The following is a 20699-nucleotide window of genomic DNA, read 5'->3' on the forward strand; positions in this document are numbered from 1 at the left end:
CTCTGTTTACTCTGGTTCTTCTGAAGAGGTTCGCTTGCTGTCTTAGTTTCCAAAACACATAGGGAAAAAAAGACTGAAATTTAGTATTTCTTTTAGTGTTTCCCACCCTTTAAGGGAGAGTAAGCAAGCAGTACCTCACAAATCCCCAGGGAGAGAGACAAGGAGGGCAATGGTTAGCTTCGGTTTAGAGTTGAGAAAATCGAGGCCCACGGGAGGAGGATGTGTTTTTCTCAGGCCATGCAACAACCACCAAATTACTCTTGCCATTCTCTGAAACTGCACCAGGATTTGCAATATGTTAATCTCACAATCTGGACTTCAGGTAATGCCAGAGGTGTCAGGTGTTCCATGAAGCACAATAACTGGACTTCACTGTATTTTGCTGGAAAATTGAAAGATAAGTTGTTCCTCTAAACATTAGAAATGAAAGACTCTCCCTTCCCCATGAATGCTCAAATAAATATGTATCTGTATAGAAGGTAAGCTTGAGAAAGAGAAAAATGTGGCCTCCCTGGGATAATGCATGTTATGGGTGACACAGAGGACAACTGTGTCGAAAGTAGAAAAGGGTCGGGGAGAACGACTCTTTTGTCTCTTAAATGCCTGTGTGATTGAGCATGAGCAACAGAAAGATGAAGCAGACAGAGCATTCCACAGAAAATCAGGAGACCTGAATTCTAGGCCCAACCCTACCCATGAATAATGCCACGCAATCTTTCCAGGTCTCTGTTTTGTCATCTATAAAATGATAATTTGGGCAAGTCATCCTGTAAATTCCTTCCCATTCTAAAGTCCTATGACTTTACAGGAAATGCATGGCCTGTTCCTATAGGTTATATAACTCTACTTATGTATTCCTGTGCTATAGTCAAAATGATTTTCATTTGAATTTTAAAAAGTTACATGCTAGAGAGTGTACATTTGTTTTACCAGTATTTGGACTGCCATGGAAATATGGGTTATGTCTGGGGCAGGAGTGGACATTGCCACTTTCTTCCCTTACCGGTTTTTCTTGACATTATGTATGTTTGGAATTATAATGGAGTCCCGTAAGAGATTACTGCAGTTATTGCCTTTCTCCACTTATGCACTTCCAGTCTTTTAATAACTGGGAGCCAAAATTCCCTGACCAGTAGTTTTAATTTGCATTAAAAACAGATTTATTCTTTACAGAAGCACAAAGAATTTATGGGACTCAGAGCTGCAGCTCCAGCTTGGATCTCGCCTAATCGTAGCCATGGAATCAATTAACAGTTCATCTGTGAAATGTGATAAAATCTTATGAGATACATATTGCCCAATAACTGAGAGCGAGATGAAAGTATGCTCCAGAATAGTAACGGAGCTTCAGGGTTTTACAATCGCCATTGAATAGAGTTCCATTAGAAAATCAGTATTCAGGATGGCCACAAAAAATAAAAAATAAAAAATAAACCTGCTGTGTCTGAACAGATGATAGAGCATTGAGTAATAAACCTGGCCAGCCATTCCTGCTTTGATTAGTTTCCAACACCCTAGAAAAGGGGGTCATTTATTTAAGTGTTCTTGCTCATGGCAAATGAGCTTGTGAGGCTTGGGGCAGGTGGGGGTGAGGGGGAAAGATTGAGTTCAAAGCTATAAATTGCCGCAAAGCTAGTGCCTCCAAGAAGGGCTGCTTGGGAGGCCCAGGTAGTCTGGTGTGCAGTGAGCCTCGCTGGGATAGGTCTTACTGATATCTGGGAATCCACTCTGGAAAAATGGGACTCTTTACTGACCAGATTGGAGATCATTTTTCAAGATCAGAAATGGTTTTTCATCCAAAACTTGCTATCCCTACAACTGTATCTATTTTTATACATCGGTGGTTTGTATTCTTGTGTCATATTAAGTTTTAAAAGGTAGCCCTCCTGAAGATCATATCATCTACATCTCTTATTTTACCCTTGAGAAAATTGAGAGTCAAAGACGCTGAGTGATTGACCCACGGTTACAAAGCCAGTATACACCAGAATAAGGATAGAATGGATTTTCTTGCTTTTCTGTGAAGCATTTGACAGATTAATTATTCCCAATGAGCTCTCGAACCGACCGCTGCTAATGCTGCAGTCAGCGTGTCATCAGCCTTGCGTGTAATCACTAAACATAAAATGAAGAGCAGGGAAGAGACGGGGATCTGAGATGAAGAACGAACTCAAGACATTTTACCTACACAACCCCAGAAATGATACATGCTGATTTTATACAGATAAGATGTGCCCAGGAGCATCCCGATCAAGTTCCATTTTTTGGCACATCAGTTTGAGCAAATAGATTTGCTGAGGCTTACAATAAACTTCAGTAACTATGAGCCCTCAGCTTCTGTGTTAGAGAATTAAACACATGGGAAACTGCCCCCAGCATCCCCCTCCTAATGGGTTTTAGTGTTGAGAATTTCTCACCCTCTACCTCATTCCATTTCCCCCCCTACCTGTTGCAGTTTTGAAACAACAGTAGGATATTTTGGGATGAAGCCAAAGTCTGGTGAGAAGGAGATCACACCCAGCTACGTGTTTATGGTGTGGTACGAGTTCTGCAGTGACTTCAAGACAATTTGGAAACGGGAGAGTAAAAACATATCTAAAGAAAGGTAAGGTTCAAATGAAGATTTGAATGCCTCCTTCAGGAGCCTCAGAAACTACACTCTTAAACCTATCAAAGTGTGTCTATATCACACGTGTCGATGTTTTCTTTCTGATCAAGTGGCCATCGGGAAAGGACTTTTGCCTCAGGGGTCATAGGGAAATTCGGGAAAAGCTTGCTGTCCACACGGGCAGATATGTTCACATGATCTGATAAGTTACACTTTCTTAACCCCTTCCAATTACTAGCTAGTAAATGAAAGGAGGGTTGTGCTAATTTGCAACAGATTGCTTCTCTGTGTATTTTCATGTTGGCCTGGGCTAAATGAGGCAGCCTTGCTGTCGCAGACAGTATAGACAAATAAAAGTGAATGCTTTTCCCATTAATATACTGAACTTGCATCAAAGGAAAATCTCTGTGACTCAGGCCACACTTCACACAGCGTGGAAGCCCCACATTGGATTTACAGCGCCACTTCTGACTCCCTGTATCCTGCTGTGGACATCAAACTACGTGCCGCTCGGCCTCATTGCAGCCCCCGATTTTATTAGCTGGGGGTAGAAGAAAAACCTCAACTCTGAATATAGACGGGGGGTGTGTGTGTGTGTGTTCGTTTTCCTTAGAGAGATTGAATTTGCCCCTATTTATCGGAAAAAAGCATTTCTGCCTGATCATTTTTGTGATTGGGTTGCCACTGTTCTGGAAGGGGTGTCGTGGATTTCAAGTTCAAACAGGTCTCACTGCTACTCTTGTGGAACAGATGTATGAGAATGGCATTCAAAACAGAGTGGAGGGAGACAAAAATTCCTCAGCATAAGGAAAATGATATATTTAATTACAGCATCTACATTTTACTAACCTTTGAGGCCTGACATTCCATAATTCAGTATTCTTGTTCTTCACTTTGTAATCAAAGAAAAGATATATAATAATATATTTATAGACACATCACAACCTACTCTAATATATTTCACCTTAAAACACTAGTAAGAGGATCAAAATTGTGAGATTTTTGACCTAGTATTAGTCTCCAAATATTTTCTCAGGGAGCTAAAAAAAGAAAAAGGCGTTCTTTCTTTCCAGGGAAGTTAGGTTTAAAAACGTTTATCAACACATCTTCCCATCATTACTTCTTTGGGAACATGGGAATTAAACTGAATCTATCCATTATATAGATAAAACTGAAGCAGAGAAAAGTACCATTGTTGAGAAAATAGATAGTTGATAATAACATGAAAAAAATCCTAAAAATCTTGGCACCAAACTCGTAGCTCTTGACCTGCAATCACTTATTTAGCCTTTTAAAGTAAGCTAAAATAAGTTTCTCTGGAATCAATTCTCTTACAAAAATGCTATTCTTATAGCAGCATAGGAGCTGGCCAGTCTGCCCTCCGGGTACACACACCTTAAGGCTGGGACATCCAGCAGCGGGCCTGGAATGGACAGCCTTTGCTTAAGAATTTGCACCTCAGATTTTGAGCACAGTCCTTAGTATATTTGTCCTTGGGCCCTAAAAATGGTCTAAAACAAGCAAAAGACTAACAGAGAAGGCAGTTAATTGCTTTATATGTTAAGGATCTTCTGTTGAAATACTGAACTGTATTCCAAATTAAAGAGTGTTCTCTATCATAGAAGTTAGATCAAAGAAACTGTGACTCTGTCATAGAGGTGGTATCCAGAAGTCCTTCAGAATGACAGTATCTCTGATTCCCAGCCACGGGCATTTGTGGCATTGCTTCCTGGGTGCAGCTGTTGAATTGCCTGCTTCACACTCTGTAAACCAACCCCTTTACAGGGTCATGACCTCACAAGACCCTTTTCGGTTCTTCTCATTTCGCAGTTTCAGGAGACCCTTCCTTCCAGCCATGCTCTGTGAGGATGGATCACCACGGTTTCTACCCTAAAACAACATCTCTGAACGTTGATGATGACTAATAAAATATTTCTGGAGGCAGCAGCATGGTTAGGAAAATCTGTTTGTTAAGAAATACTAGCACATGATGTGTGTTACTGCTCAACCGTTTAAACAAGCTGATTAATATCCAAGGTTTTCTTAAAATGCTGAAGTGAGAACTTTGTTAGTGTTCTCTGTCTGCTAAGGATTTTAGCTTCTTACCTGTTAGAATCACACATTCATTACGGCAAAATAAGCAAATTAACTGGAATTTTTCTATTATAATTAAATGAGTAACACTATAATTGCTTTGTTTTGACATCTGTTTAATGATATTTGATATTGTAGTTTCAATTATACTTTTCCTGGAAACCCAATATATCCCAACAACCCTAAGCATCAGGAAGCAACATTACATCATTAACAAGGGCATCCTAAAAAATCAAATTCATAGCCAAAATAAAACCTGATCATGTGTACTTATAAAGAAAAAAACTAGTGTGGAATCTCATCAGAAAAATTCAACTCACTTAATTTTTAAATATATTTGAAGGCCAACTAAGTGCTCAGAATCATTGGAAACATTGAGAATCAGTAGTAGCATTTTCAGAGGGACAGGTTTCATGGAAAATAGTGTTTTGTTTAAATTCTACTTCCAAATGAAATAGAAGTGTTGAAAACAACCTAGGCCACTCAAGGTTAATTTTAGGTGGTGGAGAATATTTGCTTTTCCTATTTAGGATAGTTTTCATGAGTACACATTAGTTTGATGCAAAATTGAGATGAATGCATCTTCATAACAAGATAACTTCCCCTCATAAAATCCAGAATAATTTCTAAACGTACAAATGACCACATAAAAATGTGCTAAGTTCTTGTGCCTTGTGAGTGAACAATAACCTTATTAAAACTGGTGTCAGAGCACAACTCTGTGGTTCAGTAGAGGAAACAGTGTTTCACTAGGGAATATGGTTTACCTGGAGATTAACTATATCTTTGGAAGAGCAATCTACTGTGTCGTGGTATATTAATGGCTTTCAATTTTCCTTGGCATTCAAGCCAGTCTTAAGCAAAAGAGCAAACTTCTGAGCCCAGGCACAAATCTGAAAGCGCCACTTTCTAGACGTGCATTCTGTGACCCACTCAGTCATTATGCTGCCCCTGGTATCAGGACTCATCTTTCGGTGAAGCATCCCAGGTCCCATCTCTTATCCCTTCTGAATACATGCGGGGCTGAGCAGTGTAAAAAAAGAGCTGGAGACAGAGAGCTGAAAATAGGCGTTTTTACCCTTCATCCCCCCACCCCCACCCCCATTAATTGGCTATGTGATCTTGGGCCAGTCACTTAATCACTGGGAACCCAATTGTCACATCTGTAAAATATATGTATTAGGATGAAGCAGGAATGAAGTGGTGACTGTGAGCTCTTCTAGCTCAAAATCTCTATGAATCTAGAAGCTACTGTTGTAATTTTCTGAGGAACTGGTGTTTCGCTTCTGCCATAATGCCCCTCACCTTTGCTCTTGAGCTGTAGGGGCTCTATTGGACAATATTTCAAGCAACGACTTGCAGGTGAGTTGGGAGAGAGGTTAGGTGCCAGGAAGAATTTTCACTGCCCTCTTGAAATTGGTAAACGTCTGTAGCTGCCTTGCCTCACCTGAACCCCCAGTTCTTCTCATAAAATACTAATGTTGGCCTTTGTTTTGTTTTCTTTTGAGTTACTCAGGCTAGAGTGCCATGACGCAATCACAGCTCACTGCAGCCTTGACCTCCTGGGCTCAAGCGATCCTCCTGCCTTAGCCTGCTGAGTAGCTGGGACTACAGATGTGCATCACCATACCTAGCTAATTTTATTTTTTACTTTTGTAGAAACAGCATCTCAGTATGTTGCGCAGGCTGGTCTCAAACTCTGGGCTCAAACAATCCTCCTGCCTTGACCTCCCAAAGTGCTGGGATTACAGGCATGAGCCACCAACGCCTGGTCCTAATGTTGTTCTTGAAGATCACGTTTTTTTATGGAGCGTGGACACAAAATATTTTTTTCCCTGCTCATCTGTATCCAACATTGCATTTATGATGTATCATAATCCAAGGTTTATTTTATCCTCAGAAGCAGCTTTGCCTCACTTTTACCTTTTCACGCACTTTTGTATTGGTACCTCCTGATATCCAAACATTCAATGAATTTTTGGTACACGCATTTCTTCCACCTGTTAAATCAATAGATTATCCAAGTATATGCATAACTGCAAGGAGGTAACCTAATTTTGCTGATACCTTTATTGGCTCTTCTTTACTCTTTTTTTTTTTTTGGCTCCTTAATTATTCTGTGTGATAGGACCCTTACTTACAAAACATTCCACCATTTAGGATATCCTAAGACTGCCCCCACCTATGCCCACGCATGCACACAAACCACTGCCTCCCACAAAATGAGCTGTGAATTTGCAAAAGGTACAGAAGGCCTAGGGGAGTCATGACTTCAGGAATAAAATCTGGGCACATAATTCACCCTGAGCCAAAGCAAACTTTCAAAGTGCTGTTTAAAAACCCCATAATGGGTAAGTAATGAGTGAATGAGAAGTTTGGTGAATTTTATGTGAAATGAAAATAAGAAATTTCACTATACACATAGCTATACTTTACACCACAGAGGAATGGATAGTTACTTTGTTTTTTCTTTTGGGGGCGGGGGCTGTTTTTTAAATTACCCAGCCACATACCAATAGGGTTTTTGTTTTAAATATATTACTTGCTGTTATTATGGGTGATTATGGAACTGCTGTACCCTTGACAGAAGATAGTTCAAAGCTGTTGTGAGGCTGTCCTGAAAGCTGTTCTCAGAGCTCCCTGCTGCTCAGGTCTCTTCAGGACCAAGAGCTGGGGACTTGGAGATGCTGTCACTCAATCCACAAACCACTGACTGCAGTGTAGACACTGTGGGAATTCTTCTCTTTACATGATAAACTTATTCCTAGAAAAAGCTACATAAGTAAAATTTTTGTTTATTGAATTCTGCTTTACTACTGACATACATACATGATAATTTCAGTAACTTGTAACATGTTAACTTTCTTTTCCTTGCCCTGTGTTATGTAGTTAAATGGCTTGAATTCATTTAACTACTAAAGAGCTGCTTATTTTTTTAAATCCCTTAATAATACAGTCACCCTCTAATTAATTGGCAAAACTTTGAATTTTCCTAAATCACATTTAAAAATGGTTCTGTGCAAATACACAAACAGTAAATGCTCCAAGACCTAACAGATAAACAGAATTATCATAATCACAAAGAATAGCCAGGCACAGTAACTCACGCCTATAATCCCAGCACTTTTGGAGGCTGAGCTGGGTGATCACCTGAGGTCAGGAGTTCAAGATCAGCCTGGCCAACATGGTGAAACCTCGTCTCTACTAAAAATACAAAAATTGGCCGGGCATGGTGGCGCACACCTGTAATCCCAGCTACTCAGGAGGCTGAGGCAGGAGAGTCACTTGAGCCTGCGAGACGAAGGTTGCAGTGAGCCAAGATCGCGCCACTGCACTCCAGCCTGGGCAACAGAGTGAGACCCTGTCTTGAAAAAGAAAAAGAAATCACAAAGAATAAAACCTGCTTATTCCCCAAGCAATAAATTTAAAACTATGTCTGCAAAATTGAAAATATGCCATAAATAAGGAGAGAGGATAAACTAAAAAGCTGTAAGAATTACAGGATCATTGGTTTAAAAAAACTATACCCATCTCTTGGCCCTCTCTTCTCTGAAAGAACCATCCCATCTCTTCTTTTCCCTTCTAACTTCTTTTAAAAGAATAATTTACGTTTATTTCCTTATTTCCTTTTTCATACCACACACTCCTTCCTGTCTCAGTAAGGATAACGTCTTGGCTGCCATAACAGAGACCAAAATAACTGTTGCTTAAACAAAGGAAAAATTAATTTTCCTGTGGCGTAACAATCTGAATGCAAGGAGTTTGGATGTCAGGAACCCAGGTTTCTTCTCTTTTGTGGCTGCCATCCTTAAGGTAAGGTCCTTATTCCCAAGGTGTAAGGGGGCACACGTCAAGTCTACCACCACCGATGCTGCTGAGTTCCTGCCAGTGGGAAGGGCACTGCACAGCCTTTCCTTTTAATATTAAATAGCAGGAACTGGAAGGTGCACACATCACTTCCACTTTATCCCATTGGGCAGAACTTAGTCTCATGGCCATACACAAGGGAGACCAGGAAATGCATTAGCTGGGAGCCATGTCCCCACTAAAGATTCACGGTTTCCATTACTAAAGGAAGCAGGAGAACTGCATATTGAGACTGTTACCAGACTGTGTCACATTTCCTAGATGTGAAATCACATGACTCCTTCTAACTCTTTGCCACTGCTAGTTTTTGACACTGATGGTAGTTTCCTCCATCTCGAAATGCCTCATTGCTCTGATAGTATATTCGGTCTCTCTGCGAAGGTGACTACTCCCCTTCTTCATCTCCCTCCTTAACTCCTCTGTTTCTTCTATTCCTTAGGTGTGGGCCTTCCCCAAGGTAAAATCTCAGTGTTCGTCTTTTCTACTGTATACTCTCTGTGTAGCTAGTCCCAACTGTTTTCACAGCTTCACCTATCACCTCATTCCCAAGGCCTCCCAAGTTTTAGACCTAAATTTCCTACTGCACACTAAACGGTATACCCAACCTTCATCTGCAATTCAGTATGTCTCCGTTGGAAATTATTCTATCTCAACTAAGGCCTATTCCTCTCAGGCTCCCTAACTTTCAATTGCAACACTATCCTCCTCCTCGTAGCAAAAGGCAGGCTGGAAATGAGAATGATCTTTACTGCTACAGAATTTATTTTTCATCTATTTCTGACTCTTTACGGTTTTGCCTCCCTCATGGTGATTGTTCTTTACCCTGTATTTGAGGTGTCTCTGCCCTAGTTCAGTAGTCTATCATCTCTCACTTGGATTATTGAAACATCCTTCTAACTCTTCTGTCTGCCTAGAGGTTTTCTATTTCCTCTTTAAATGTCCCTGAATATTGCATCCAATTATCTTTCCAAAACAGAAGTTAGATCATATTTATCTCTTTAAACATATTCTGTGGTTTTCCATTGCTCATGAAATAAATGAAAGATAATTAGCCATGGTTGGTACTTTAATTTATTAACATACTGAGTTCTCACAACAGCCTTGGGGAAAAAAAAAAAAAAGGTTTATTGCTATTTCACAGCTAAGCATGAGAGAGTAAATGGATTTCCAATATCATAGTTTCATTAATAAACAGAATGAGGATAAGAACCTAGGTCTTTTTTTTTTTTTACGCTAAAGTTGAGTTCTTTCAAGAACTTCATACTCTCTCCCAAATTATAGCATGCCCTCTGAGAACCTGCCCTAAACTCACTCTCCAGCCTCATTTCCTATAGCCTCATCCCTCTCTGCACCTACTGTGACCACTCACTGTCTCACACCTGCACTTTCTTTCCTCGTGTTCTCATTGGATAATTCTTCATATCGCATTGCCCCCCATTATTTCCTGCTGATCAAAATAGAGTCGTCCTTCAAGGACTGCCTCCAGAAACCAGGTTCTATAGAAATTTTCTGAAATCTCTCTTAATAAAAGAATTAGCTTTTCCTATGAGTTCTGACGGCATTTTCTTCTTATCCTCCTTTAGCGTTTAACTCATTCCAGCTTGTTATTTTAGCAGTTGATGTGTATCTTTCCACTTCTAGGACACAAGCCTGTTGTTTGCTGTCTCTTGTATGGTGCATTCTCTAGCACACAGCTAGATATTGAAAGAGCATTGAAGATCCTGGCTGGTATAAGAGTTTGGAGGAAGAATTGATCCAAAGGAAATCTGGAAGCTACAGGGAGCTTTGAGGAGACACTTAGCCATGATCAGGACCACCCTAAGCCGAGAGTTTTAGAGGCGATTCAGAAGCCGGTGGGGCAGTGTTAGAGATCAGCAGCTCCCATACCTGGCAGATCTCCCAAGTCACCTGGAGGCCATTGTAAAACTGTAAACAGAGCTACTGAATCAGAATACCAGAGTGTAGAGTCTAGAAATCTGTGGTTTTAGAAACTCCCCACAGAGAGGGCAGAGCAAGAGCACATTTCGTGTTTAGTTTTCCTTAATAAATGCCTTGGCTTCACCATCCTCTTGTTTACATGTACCAGGTGAGCTTTGGAGATGAGAGATTGACACCTTCCTAGTGATTTCTTACCTTCAGCCAAGTTTAGGAACTCCTGGGCTCAGGTGATCTTACAATTGTCTTCCAACCCTGACTTCTGCAGTTTGAAGTAGAAAATGAGCTGGGCATTGACAGAGCAGATGAATTTGGCTACATAGACCTGGGGGTTTACATTATAAAGATGCGAACTTGGGTGACTCAACACGCTTTTGGAGGAATCACACGCAGTGTTATTCCTGGGATCAGCCTAACTAACTGCCCTCTTTCCTGTGCTTCCTTCTTTGAGTGCTTGGTCTACTCCAGTCTCTTGTGTATTTGCACATTCTGATAATATAAATTTGCAGCACTTAATTTAAACACATAGAATCATGTGTCACTTAACTAGTGGGATACATTGTGAGAAATGCATTGTTAGGTGATGTCATCATTGTGCAAACATTATAGAGTGTACTTAAACAAACCTAGATGGTGTAGCCTACTTCACACCTAGGCTATATGGCATAACCTATTGTTCTTAGGCTACAAACCTGTACAGCAGGTTACTGTACTGAGTATAATTGTAACACAATGGTATTTGTATATCTAAACACAGAAAAGGTACGGTAAAAATACAGTATAAAAGATAGAAAATGGTACACCTGCGTAGGGCACTTAACCATGAATGGAGCTCACAGAATTGGAAATTGCTCTGGGTGAGTCAGTGAGTGAGTGGTGGGTGAATCTGAAGGCCTAGAATATTACTGTACCCTATTTTTTTATGTTTATAACTAAAACATGTTTATAACTACACACTGTACATTTAGGCTACACTAAATTTATTTTTATAATAAAGTAATTGTGCCACAACATTATGGTAGCTATGACTTCACTAGGCAATAGGAATTTTTGAGCTTCATTATAACCTTATGGGACTACCATCATATATGAGGTCTGTTTTTGACCGAAATGGAATTATGCAGTGTGTGACTGTACTTTATAATATTTATATAAAGGCATAATTTTAAAATATCTATTATGTCTCAAGTGATATACAAACTATGAAACTCTATTCTGGAAAAATTTACTGATCACATACTGTGTCCTTCATGAAGGGTTCTCCAATCTCTGTGAGCTCTCTTACCTCCAGAATTTTGGGGGTTTGCTATGTCTTCAATTTTGGCATTTAATGATTTGGTTTTTTATTTATTTGGTTATAAACACTTTCTCTTTTGGATAAATCATAGCCCCTAGAAGATAATTACGATGCCTTGTACTACTTTGTTTTCTCTGTAGCACCTTGTTTTTCCTTATATATAGTAGATACTGAGTTAGTATTTGTTGAACAAATAAATAATCACTGTGGGGTTTTTTTGTTTTTGTTTTTTGTTTTTTCGCCATGTTGAAACTGGTTGCAAGATTTGCTGTCTGCTGCTGATAGATAAAAAATCCTATTTATTGGGGTTTTGGTGGTAGAAGTCCCTGAACGTATCCCATATGGGTTGCTTCTTCCCAAGAATCTAAAATCTTAATAGCTTTGTTAAAGAGAACAGACATGTTCAGAACAAGAAAGATTAGTTAATGGAGTAAAACAATCGCCAGCTCTGTTCTTGACTGTATTACTTTCAATTTGTTTAGAAAAAAACAAGGAAGTGGAGATCCTTTGGATTCATGGCTATGCCAAGCCTCAAACCTCTTTGGAGCTCAAATCAAAACCTTAGAGCGCATCTGTCCACACTCTATTTCCCTAGCTTGGCAGAGAACAATGGAAACCTAAAATATGTCTCCTTCATTCAGCCTAGAATATTTCTAAATTACTTATCTGTGGGACTCCTGACAGCTCCTGCCTTGGGCAGAGATGCAGCAGGGGGCTGCCTGGGTAGGATGATTTGAGGGGCGCCAGAGAGGCTCCCTACTCCAGACAATCTTCCCTGTTTCCTCACCCCTTTGTTCCAGTCACCCGTGCAAACAGGCTGTCAGTGCTAGTTTTTGGTGAGACTCCGTAGGTGGTATAGGTTTCAAAACCAAAAGAGGGGGGAGTTGGCATCTGCTAGCACATGCATGTCTTCATTATCAGGATTGGAAATGTCTTCCAAAGACTAATGCATTTCAATTAAATTTGGAAATTTATGACACAGGGCTGATTTCAGTTTTCAAACTGTCTCCCAGACTACTCTCCCTAAATGAGGAAATGAATGCGATGCTGTTACCTTTCACTCTGCACCTAAATCGCTAGGTCGGCCCTGGGTGTTATGTCTACTAAGTGCAGAGTGATTGGCTTTAACTGATCATGCATTCCAGGGCAAGTCCAGGGCTCCCCAACTTCAACTCCCCTGTGGCCCGGGGGAGAAGCTCTGCAAACGGAAGAGGCCTTTGTTCTGCAATTAATCACTTGAAGTCAAAGTATGTTTGGGTACTACAAGTGATAGCTCACAAAAGCTATGAAGTGGCTGATCTGTGTAGCTGGTGAAATGCAGTCTCTAAGAGAAGTTTTTTACTTTTAAATAGGAAAATATCTTAGGAATAGAATAGGGAAAATTGTCAGATTTCGATTTGACAAAGTACACAGTTGGACAAAATAGAAGTGATATGCTAATTTATCATGGAATTTTCTTTTGTTTTGTTTTGTTTTGTTTTTAAGAGACAAGGTCTCACTCTTTTGCCCAGGCTAGAATGCAGTGGTGTCATCATAGTAACCTCCAATTCCTGGGATCAAGTGATCCTCCTGCCTCAGCCTCCTGACTAGTTAGGACTACAGGCACACATCATCATGCCCAACTCATTTTTTAAAAAAGCATTTTTGGGGGTCTTGCTATATTGCCCAGGCTGGCCTTGAACTCCTAGCCTCAAGCAGTCCTCCTGCCTCAGCCTCCCAAAGCACTGGAATTACAGGTGTGAGCCACCACGCCCAACTGGAATAACTTTTAAAGGCTAAATTCTGGTGTGTTAGGAGCTAAGCCTAAGATTACTTTGTGCTCATATTCTTTCTTTCCTGCTGGTCTGTTTTATCATGGCTGCTAGTGAAACTGACCTGGGAGGCACAGGCAGTGGTTGGTGCCAGAGTGGTCAGAGCCAAAGGTCAGATGGGAGAGTGTGTCTGTCTCAGTATGTGGCCCCGTTGACCTGCCTGGGATACATGAACTTGGGGTTATTGTTTATGGCTCTTTTCTCTTCGTTTTATTTTTCTACCCTTTGAAAACATTCCACATAGGCTAGTCAATGATGTTTTCATCAGCTGCTGCAGCAAGGAAAAAATTTCCCTTTAAATTGAGAAATTAATGAGTTTGGTTTTTTTTTTATTTCTTACTAACAGTAGAGAGTGACTTTACTTATTTCATTGACTTTTATAGCAATTAACCATGTGCGATAGTTATGTCAGGAATTCGGAAATGCCTCATGAGTGAATGTTGTCAAGAAGGATAGAAATGAGAGTGGTCCTCACAGCCCTGGTCAGGGCTCTGTGATTGCACTTATTTAGAACCAAAGTTGGACATTAGTCCCTTTTCGCCTGGAGAAGCAATTTGTCTCTGTGAACTGGAGTCCGTACCTTGTGTAGACTCGAGGAGCATCAAAAGACCTGAACAAACTACGTAGAGTGGACAGAACCTTACTTCTGATGTTCAGGCTCCCAGGCAGTGGTTGGAGGGATGGCTGGACTTAGCCATATCCCTCTGAAAGCATATTTAAAACAGCCCTTACGGTGTTAATACCATCTGTGCTTCAGGTAAGCCTAATGAGGAAAAGATCAAAATGTTGCCCTCAGTCTTCTCTATTCAAAGTGCCATAAACCATGTGATACTGAGCTTTCTGAGGCAAGAAAGCCATTTCCACGATGCCCCGAAGTCTATGTGCTATTCCCTGTATCTTGGCCTGATGTGACTTAGTTCAAAGCTGCAAGGAGATCATGGCAAAGTAGTGAATATTCACTCCTTGTTGTATTTCATCCTTGAAGCTCTTTATACCCCTTTTCTGACTTTTTCTTCTGAAGGGAGACCGTAGGAGTGTCATTATTTGGTCATAGAAGCTGTCCCTGGTAATGACTGGAAAGGCAAAGCTATGTTGGGTAGTCAGACCGGTGAGTCATTTATTTTACAGGTGTGATCTTCAGTGAGGGCCAATCCCTTTTCTGTACCAAGGAAACCTTATTCACCATTCCAAAGGACCACAGGCCAGAATTGACTGAGCCAGTGGCAAAAATGTATTTTTTGCATGTTTCTTTGTTTATCATGTTGCTCCATGTATTTCTGAACAGTCATGAGAATGAAGAGCTCTTGCATTTATTAGAGAGATTCTGAACTCCTGTCTTTACATTTAGTGGTGCAGCACTTGGACCTTCAGTTTTTTCATCCTTTTTTTTAGGGAACGTGGACATTCCCTGTGGCATACTGACTTAAAGGCACATTACCTGTTGGTGCACATATGCCTCTAGCCTGTAGAAAGCCCACAGTATGCCATAGGCTCTCCCAAAAGATGAGGCTGTAACAGTGGGGAGCCTGAATCTCTAAAAAGAAAGGCATGCTACTTTTTGAACATAGTTCACCTAGCTGCCTGTAACCCCTGCTCCCTGATGAGTTGAAGGAAAAAAAATGATTTTGTAGTGGTTCTAATGTGAAAGCAAAGGTTACAGTCAACTTCTTTTTTTTTTTCTTTTTTTAATTTTTTGAGACAGAGTCTCACTCTGTCACCCAGGCTGGAGTGCAGTGGCACAGTCTCAGCTCACTGCAAGCTCCACCTCCCGGGTTCACGCCGTTCTCCTGCCTCAGCCTCCCAAGTAGCTGGGACTACAGGCACCCACCACCACATCCAGCTAATTTTTTGTATTTTTAGTAGAGACGGGGATTCACTGTATTAGCCAGGATGGTCTCAATCTCCTGATCTCGTGATCCGCCCATCTAGGCCTCTCAAAGTGCTGGGATTACAGGCGTGAGCCACCGTGTCTGACCAGGTTATAATCAACTACAGAGGCAAGAGTAGGCAAGAACATCTGAGGACATGACTCACTTTCTCATCTCATACTTGTGTCTTTCCTCAGTAGTTGGCAGCACTTGGTATTTACCGGGGCTCCCAGTAACTCCTTAGGGAGCATATGCATGATAGAAGGAGGAAAAGATTAAGTTTTCAAAAATTTTACTGAGACATTTATGAATTGAGAATATGTGTGTTCTTTCTCTGACATGTTTGTATGTTTTTCTCCTATATTTCCAAATTATTTTGTAAGGATTGCCATATAACCTTTGTTTATTTTTTTATTTTTATCAATACAGGAGGTGCATGGATTTGTACAGGTTTGTCACACGGATATATTTCATAGTGGCAGGGTTTGGGCTTCTAGTGTATCCATCACCTGAAGAGTGAACCTTGTACCCAAAAGGTTATTTGTTGACCCTCACTGTCTTCCCACTCTCCTCCCTTTCTAATAATCCCCAGTGTCTGTTATTTCCCTCTATATGTCCATGTGTAACCACTGTTTAGCTCCCACTTACAGGTGAGACCATGCAGTATTTGATTTTCTCTTTCTGAGTTATTTCACTTAGGATAATGGTCTGAAGCTCCATCTACGTTGCTGCCATGGACATGATTTCATTCTTTTTATGACTGCATAGTATTTCATGGTGTAGGTGATCCACATTTTCTTTGTCCAGTCACCTACCGATGGACATTAGAGCCGACATCTAGGCCAGAAACAAAAATAAGTCCACAAACAATGAGGAGGTTGAGCATGGATGCCGCTAGAAACTGTCTCACCAGCAAATTTTCTTTGATTAAATGCAAAAAGCCCTTACCTCGTAAGTGGGAGAGAGAAATTCCAGACTTGGGACAAAGTTACATGACCTCCCTGAGCCCTAGTCTCCTTGTGGGCAAAGTAATGTGGATACTTTTCAGTATCTTGGAATCTGTACATAAGATGACATGTGTAAATATTTAGCACATTTGGGTGGCCTTGAGCATCTTTTCTTTTTCCTTATTTAAGACTCAGTCAGCTAATCAGTAACTGGAACTATGCTTCTAAATGTCTTTATAGTTTTTTCCCAAGGATAAAGGCAAAAAGCAATCATTTTATAACTCTTGAGGATTTACTAAACATTTAAACTGTTTAAGGCAGAAATACAAAGGTTATCAATGCATGTCATTTGTCACATAGATGCTAAGAACTGACTTGTGCATGGTACAGTACAGTGCTGGGTAAAGGAACAAGGAGAGGTCCCAAATATGGATAAGTCCTGCTCATTGTCCTCAAGTCATTCCAATGGCTTAAGAAAAATAAGACACCTACTCAGTTCTAAGATGAAATGCCTTAAGTACCTTAAGAGAGGCACAAAGTGCTTTGTCACTTAAGAAAAGAGCAATTACTTCTGGCTAAGAGAGATGACGGAAGCTTTCGTGACTTTGACACTTAAGCTGTAAACAGAAGAATGGGAAGAATTTGAATGCATGGAAATGACTCAGTCAGTCATTGAGGGAACAGTAAAAGCAAGATGCAAAGGTGAGAAAAAGCCATGTGCAAAGAATGTAAGGCGTTTGGGTGGGTCATGGAACACATGGAGTGAGGTGAAGGAAAAGAAGCTTGATCAGTAACCACATATAGTACTTTTTTAATTTTTATAGCAACACTGTTATTAGGTGTGGTATTATTCACACTTTTAAGAGATGAGGAAATTGAGGTTCAGGGGATTACGTGACTTATCCAAAGATACTCAGCTAATTAAACCAGCATACTATGAATACAACAACAGATCTGGGTCTGAAGAGGTAAGATAGACAAGTGAACTAGGTCTATAACGGGGAGATTGGATTGCCAATCCAAAATCATAAGATTTTGGATCCTATGATATAGTCCAGGAATTGGCAAACTGCAGCCTCTGAGCCAGATCTGACCCACTACCAGTATTTGTCATTAAAATCTGTTAGAACAGGGCATTGCCTGGTTGTTGATGTATTTGTCTGATAGCTACTTTCACACTGCAACAGCAGAATTAATTTATTGTCCAGTGCACAAGTAAGAATATTGAATTCATTGTCACTAACCTGTGCCTGTGGGCGGGGAGATGCGATTACTAAAAGTGTGTTTTAAGCAAACTGTATAACATTAGCTAGATAAAGAGCTAAGCTACTTAGCCACTTACAGATGCCAACAAGTATGTGATAAATATTAAGCAAGGTATTTTTTATTTGAAGCATGGAAGAAAAAGCATATTTTTTAAATGTCTCAGTTGATCTTTAAATATTTACTATTTTGAAGATTTTTTTTAAAGAAATTTTAAAAATAAAAATACAAAAGATAACATATCACACCCATGTTCCCACTACCTAGAATTATAACTATTAACATTCATCATATATTCTTTAAGATTTTAAATTTAAAAGTGAAGTATTACAGATAAAATGAAATTCTACTTGGCATGTTATTGTTGGTGTCATTCTCTTCCCAGATCTTTCTAGCAATAACCTCTGTCATGAAATTATTGAGTATCTTTCTAGTCTATTTTGAATACTTTTATATGTGTGTATCCATATATAAATACAGATAGATGTTTGTATGTATGGGTTCAATTTAAAATTATACGCACAATGTAGCATACTGCCTGCAAAGTAGCAATAGCAGCTTACATTTATTCCGCTATTACCACCTGCCGGGAGCTGCACTGCTGTTACAGGACCCCACCACTTTGGCTCAGGGGTTTCCTCACTGTGGTTGCCAGAAAGATGTTACAGGAAAGCAGTCTCGATTCAGACCCCGAAGAGAGGGTTCTTGGATCTCACACAAGAAAGAATACAGGGCGAGTCCGTAGAGTACAGGGAAGGCAAGTTTATCAGGAAAGCAAAGGAATAAAAGAATGGCTACTCCATAGCCAGAGCACCCTGAGAGCTGCTGGCTGCCCACTTTTATGGTTATTTTTTGATGATATGCTAAATAAGAGATAGATTATTCATGCCTCCCCTTTTTAAGATCATGTAGGGTAACTTCCTGACTGTTGTCATGACATTTGTAAACTGTCTTGGCACTAATGGGAGTGTAGCAGTGAGAATGACCAGAGGTCACTACGTGGCCATCTCGGTTTTGGCCAGTTTGGGCCAACTTCTTTACTGCAACCTATTTTATCAGCAAGGTCTTCATGACCTGTGTCTTGTGCTGACCTCCTGTCTCTTCCTGTGATTTAGAATGCCTTAGCCATCTGGGAATGTAGCCCACTAGGTTTCAGCCTCATTTTACCCAGCTTCTGTTCAAGATGGAGTTGGTCTGGTTCACATGCTTCTGACACTGTCTCAGTCCTCTCATTGATCCTATGTAGCATGCGCTATTGCTGTCAAGTGTTTTTTAGGAAATAAGGCACACAGAGAGTTCTCTTCTGCAGAGTCACACAGTTAATAAGTGATAGGGCTGAGAATTAATTCTGCGGTCAGACTTTGGAGCCTGAGCTCTTGACCATCATCATAGATGGCCTATTCACTGTGTCACTGCAGGATTCTTCACTCTCTCAATATCATGTCTCTGATACCTGTGCTGGTTGAATTCATAGATCTAGTTCATTCCTTCTCAGTGTTTTACCCTATTCTGTTGAATGAATACTGTACATAAGCAGCATTGCACATTGCATGGTGGTTAAGACCTATGAAATGGGAATAGTCAAAGTTCCTGTCTCACAGAGTTTTGTGAAAATTAAGTTTAATTCAAATACGGTAGATAGAACAGCACCTGGTACAGATTAAGTACCCAGTAAATGTTGTTATTTGCTATTGTCATATATCTATTACCCATTGAACCTATTCATTAGGATGTCTGCAGTTTTTCATGATTGCGTATATTGCCACAGTGAAAGCTCTGTGTCTGTTTGTTATTCTTTTTGGTATCTCCCTACAAGAAAACTTGATGGCTTGTAGAGTGTACATGCTTCCAGTTTTACTTGATATTGCCAAACCCCGCTACACCAATTTCTTCTCCCTGGTGCACTGTGTGGCACCTCCCATTCCCCTGCATCCTCACAAACAGTTAATATTGTCTAATTATTTACGTTGGCCAACCTGATGGGTAAGAAATACTATCATGCTGAATTAATGAATTTTTAATAAATTTTCTTAAGATAGAATTTACATATTGCAAAATTCACCCTTTTAAAGTGTACAGTTTGGTACACATTAGTATCACTTCACTACACAGTGGTTTTTAGTATGTTCACAAGGGTGTGCAGCCATTACCTCTATCTGATTTTAGAGGAAATCGTTGACTGGTTAGCAATAACTCCCCATTTTCCCCTGCATGGGTAAACCGATGGTTTTGCTAATCTACTTTCTGTATGGATTTGCCTATTCTGAACACTTCATATAAATGGAGTCATGTGTTTGTGATTGGCTTCTTTCACTTAGCACAACGTTTTTGAGGTACCTCCATGTCGTAGCATGTATCAGCAAATTCATTCCTTTTTATGGCTCAATAATATTCCATTGTATGGATATACCGCATTTCATTTATCCATCAGGTGATGGAAATTTGGTTGCTTCTACTCTTGACTATCACAAATAATGGTTCTATAAACATTCATATGCAAATTTTTATATAGACATCTTTTCAATTTTCTTAGTCATACATATATATATTTATGTACCTAGCAGTGGAATTGCTGAGTCATATGATAATTCTGTGCCTAACATTTTGGAAAATGGCCAAACTGTTTTCCAAAGCAACGGTGTAATTCTACAATCACATCAGTGTATGAGGGTTCCAGTGTCTTCACATCTTCATCTCTAGTATTTGTTACTGTCTTTCTTTCTGATTCTAGCCATCCTAGTGGATGTGAAGTGGTATCCCATTGTGGTTTTGATTTGTGTTTCCTGATTACCAGTGACCCAGTGACGTTGAGCATCTTTTTTACGTGCTTATTGACCATGTGTATGTCAGCTTTGGAGAAATGTCTATTCAAATCCCTTGTCCATTTTTAGAGGAGGGGGTATAATTTGTCTTCTTATTTGAATTGTAGGAGTTCTTTAGGTGTTCCGGACACAAGTCTCTATCAGGTATATGATTTAAAAATATTTTTCCCATTCTGGAGGCGGAGGT

At 40.1% G+C, this 20699-nt stretch overlaps 1 protein-coding gene across 2 annotated transcripts in view; it reads left to right on the plus strand.

Moving 5' to 3' along the window:
* The window catches only part of FMN1 (formin 1), a 388608-nt gene that overhangs the window by 363691 nt on the left and 4218 nt on the right, over positions 1-20699 (plus strand). For both annotated transcript variants that reach the window (XM_011989115.1, XM_011989116.1), the window contains one exon: positions 2456-2605. In XM_011989115.1, the coding sequence (XP_011844505.1) occupies positions 2456-2605 (150 nt within the window). The remainder of the gene's footprint in view (positions 1-2455; positions 2606-20699) is intronic.

This window comes from Mandrillus leucophaeus, unplaced genomic scaffold (assembly GCF_000951045.1).
Source record: "Mandrillus leucophaeus isolate KB7577 unplaced genomic scaffold, Mleu.le_1.0 Scaffold347, whole genome shotgun sequence".
In the NCBI taxonomy this organism is placed as follows: Eukaryota; Metazoa; Chordata; class Mammalia; order Primates; family Cercopithecidae; genus Mandrillus; species Mandrillus leucophaeus.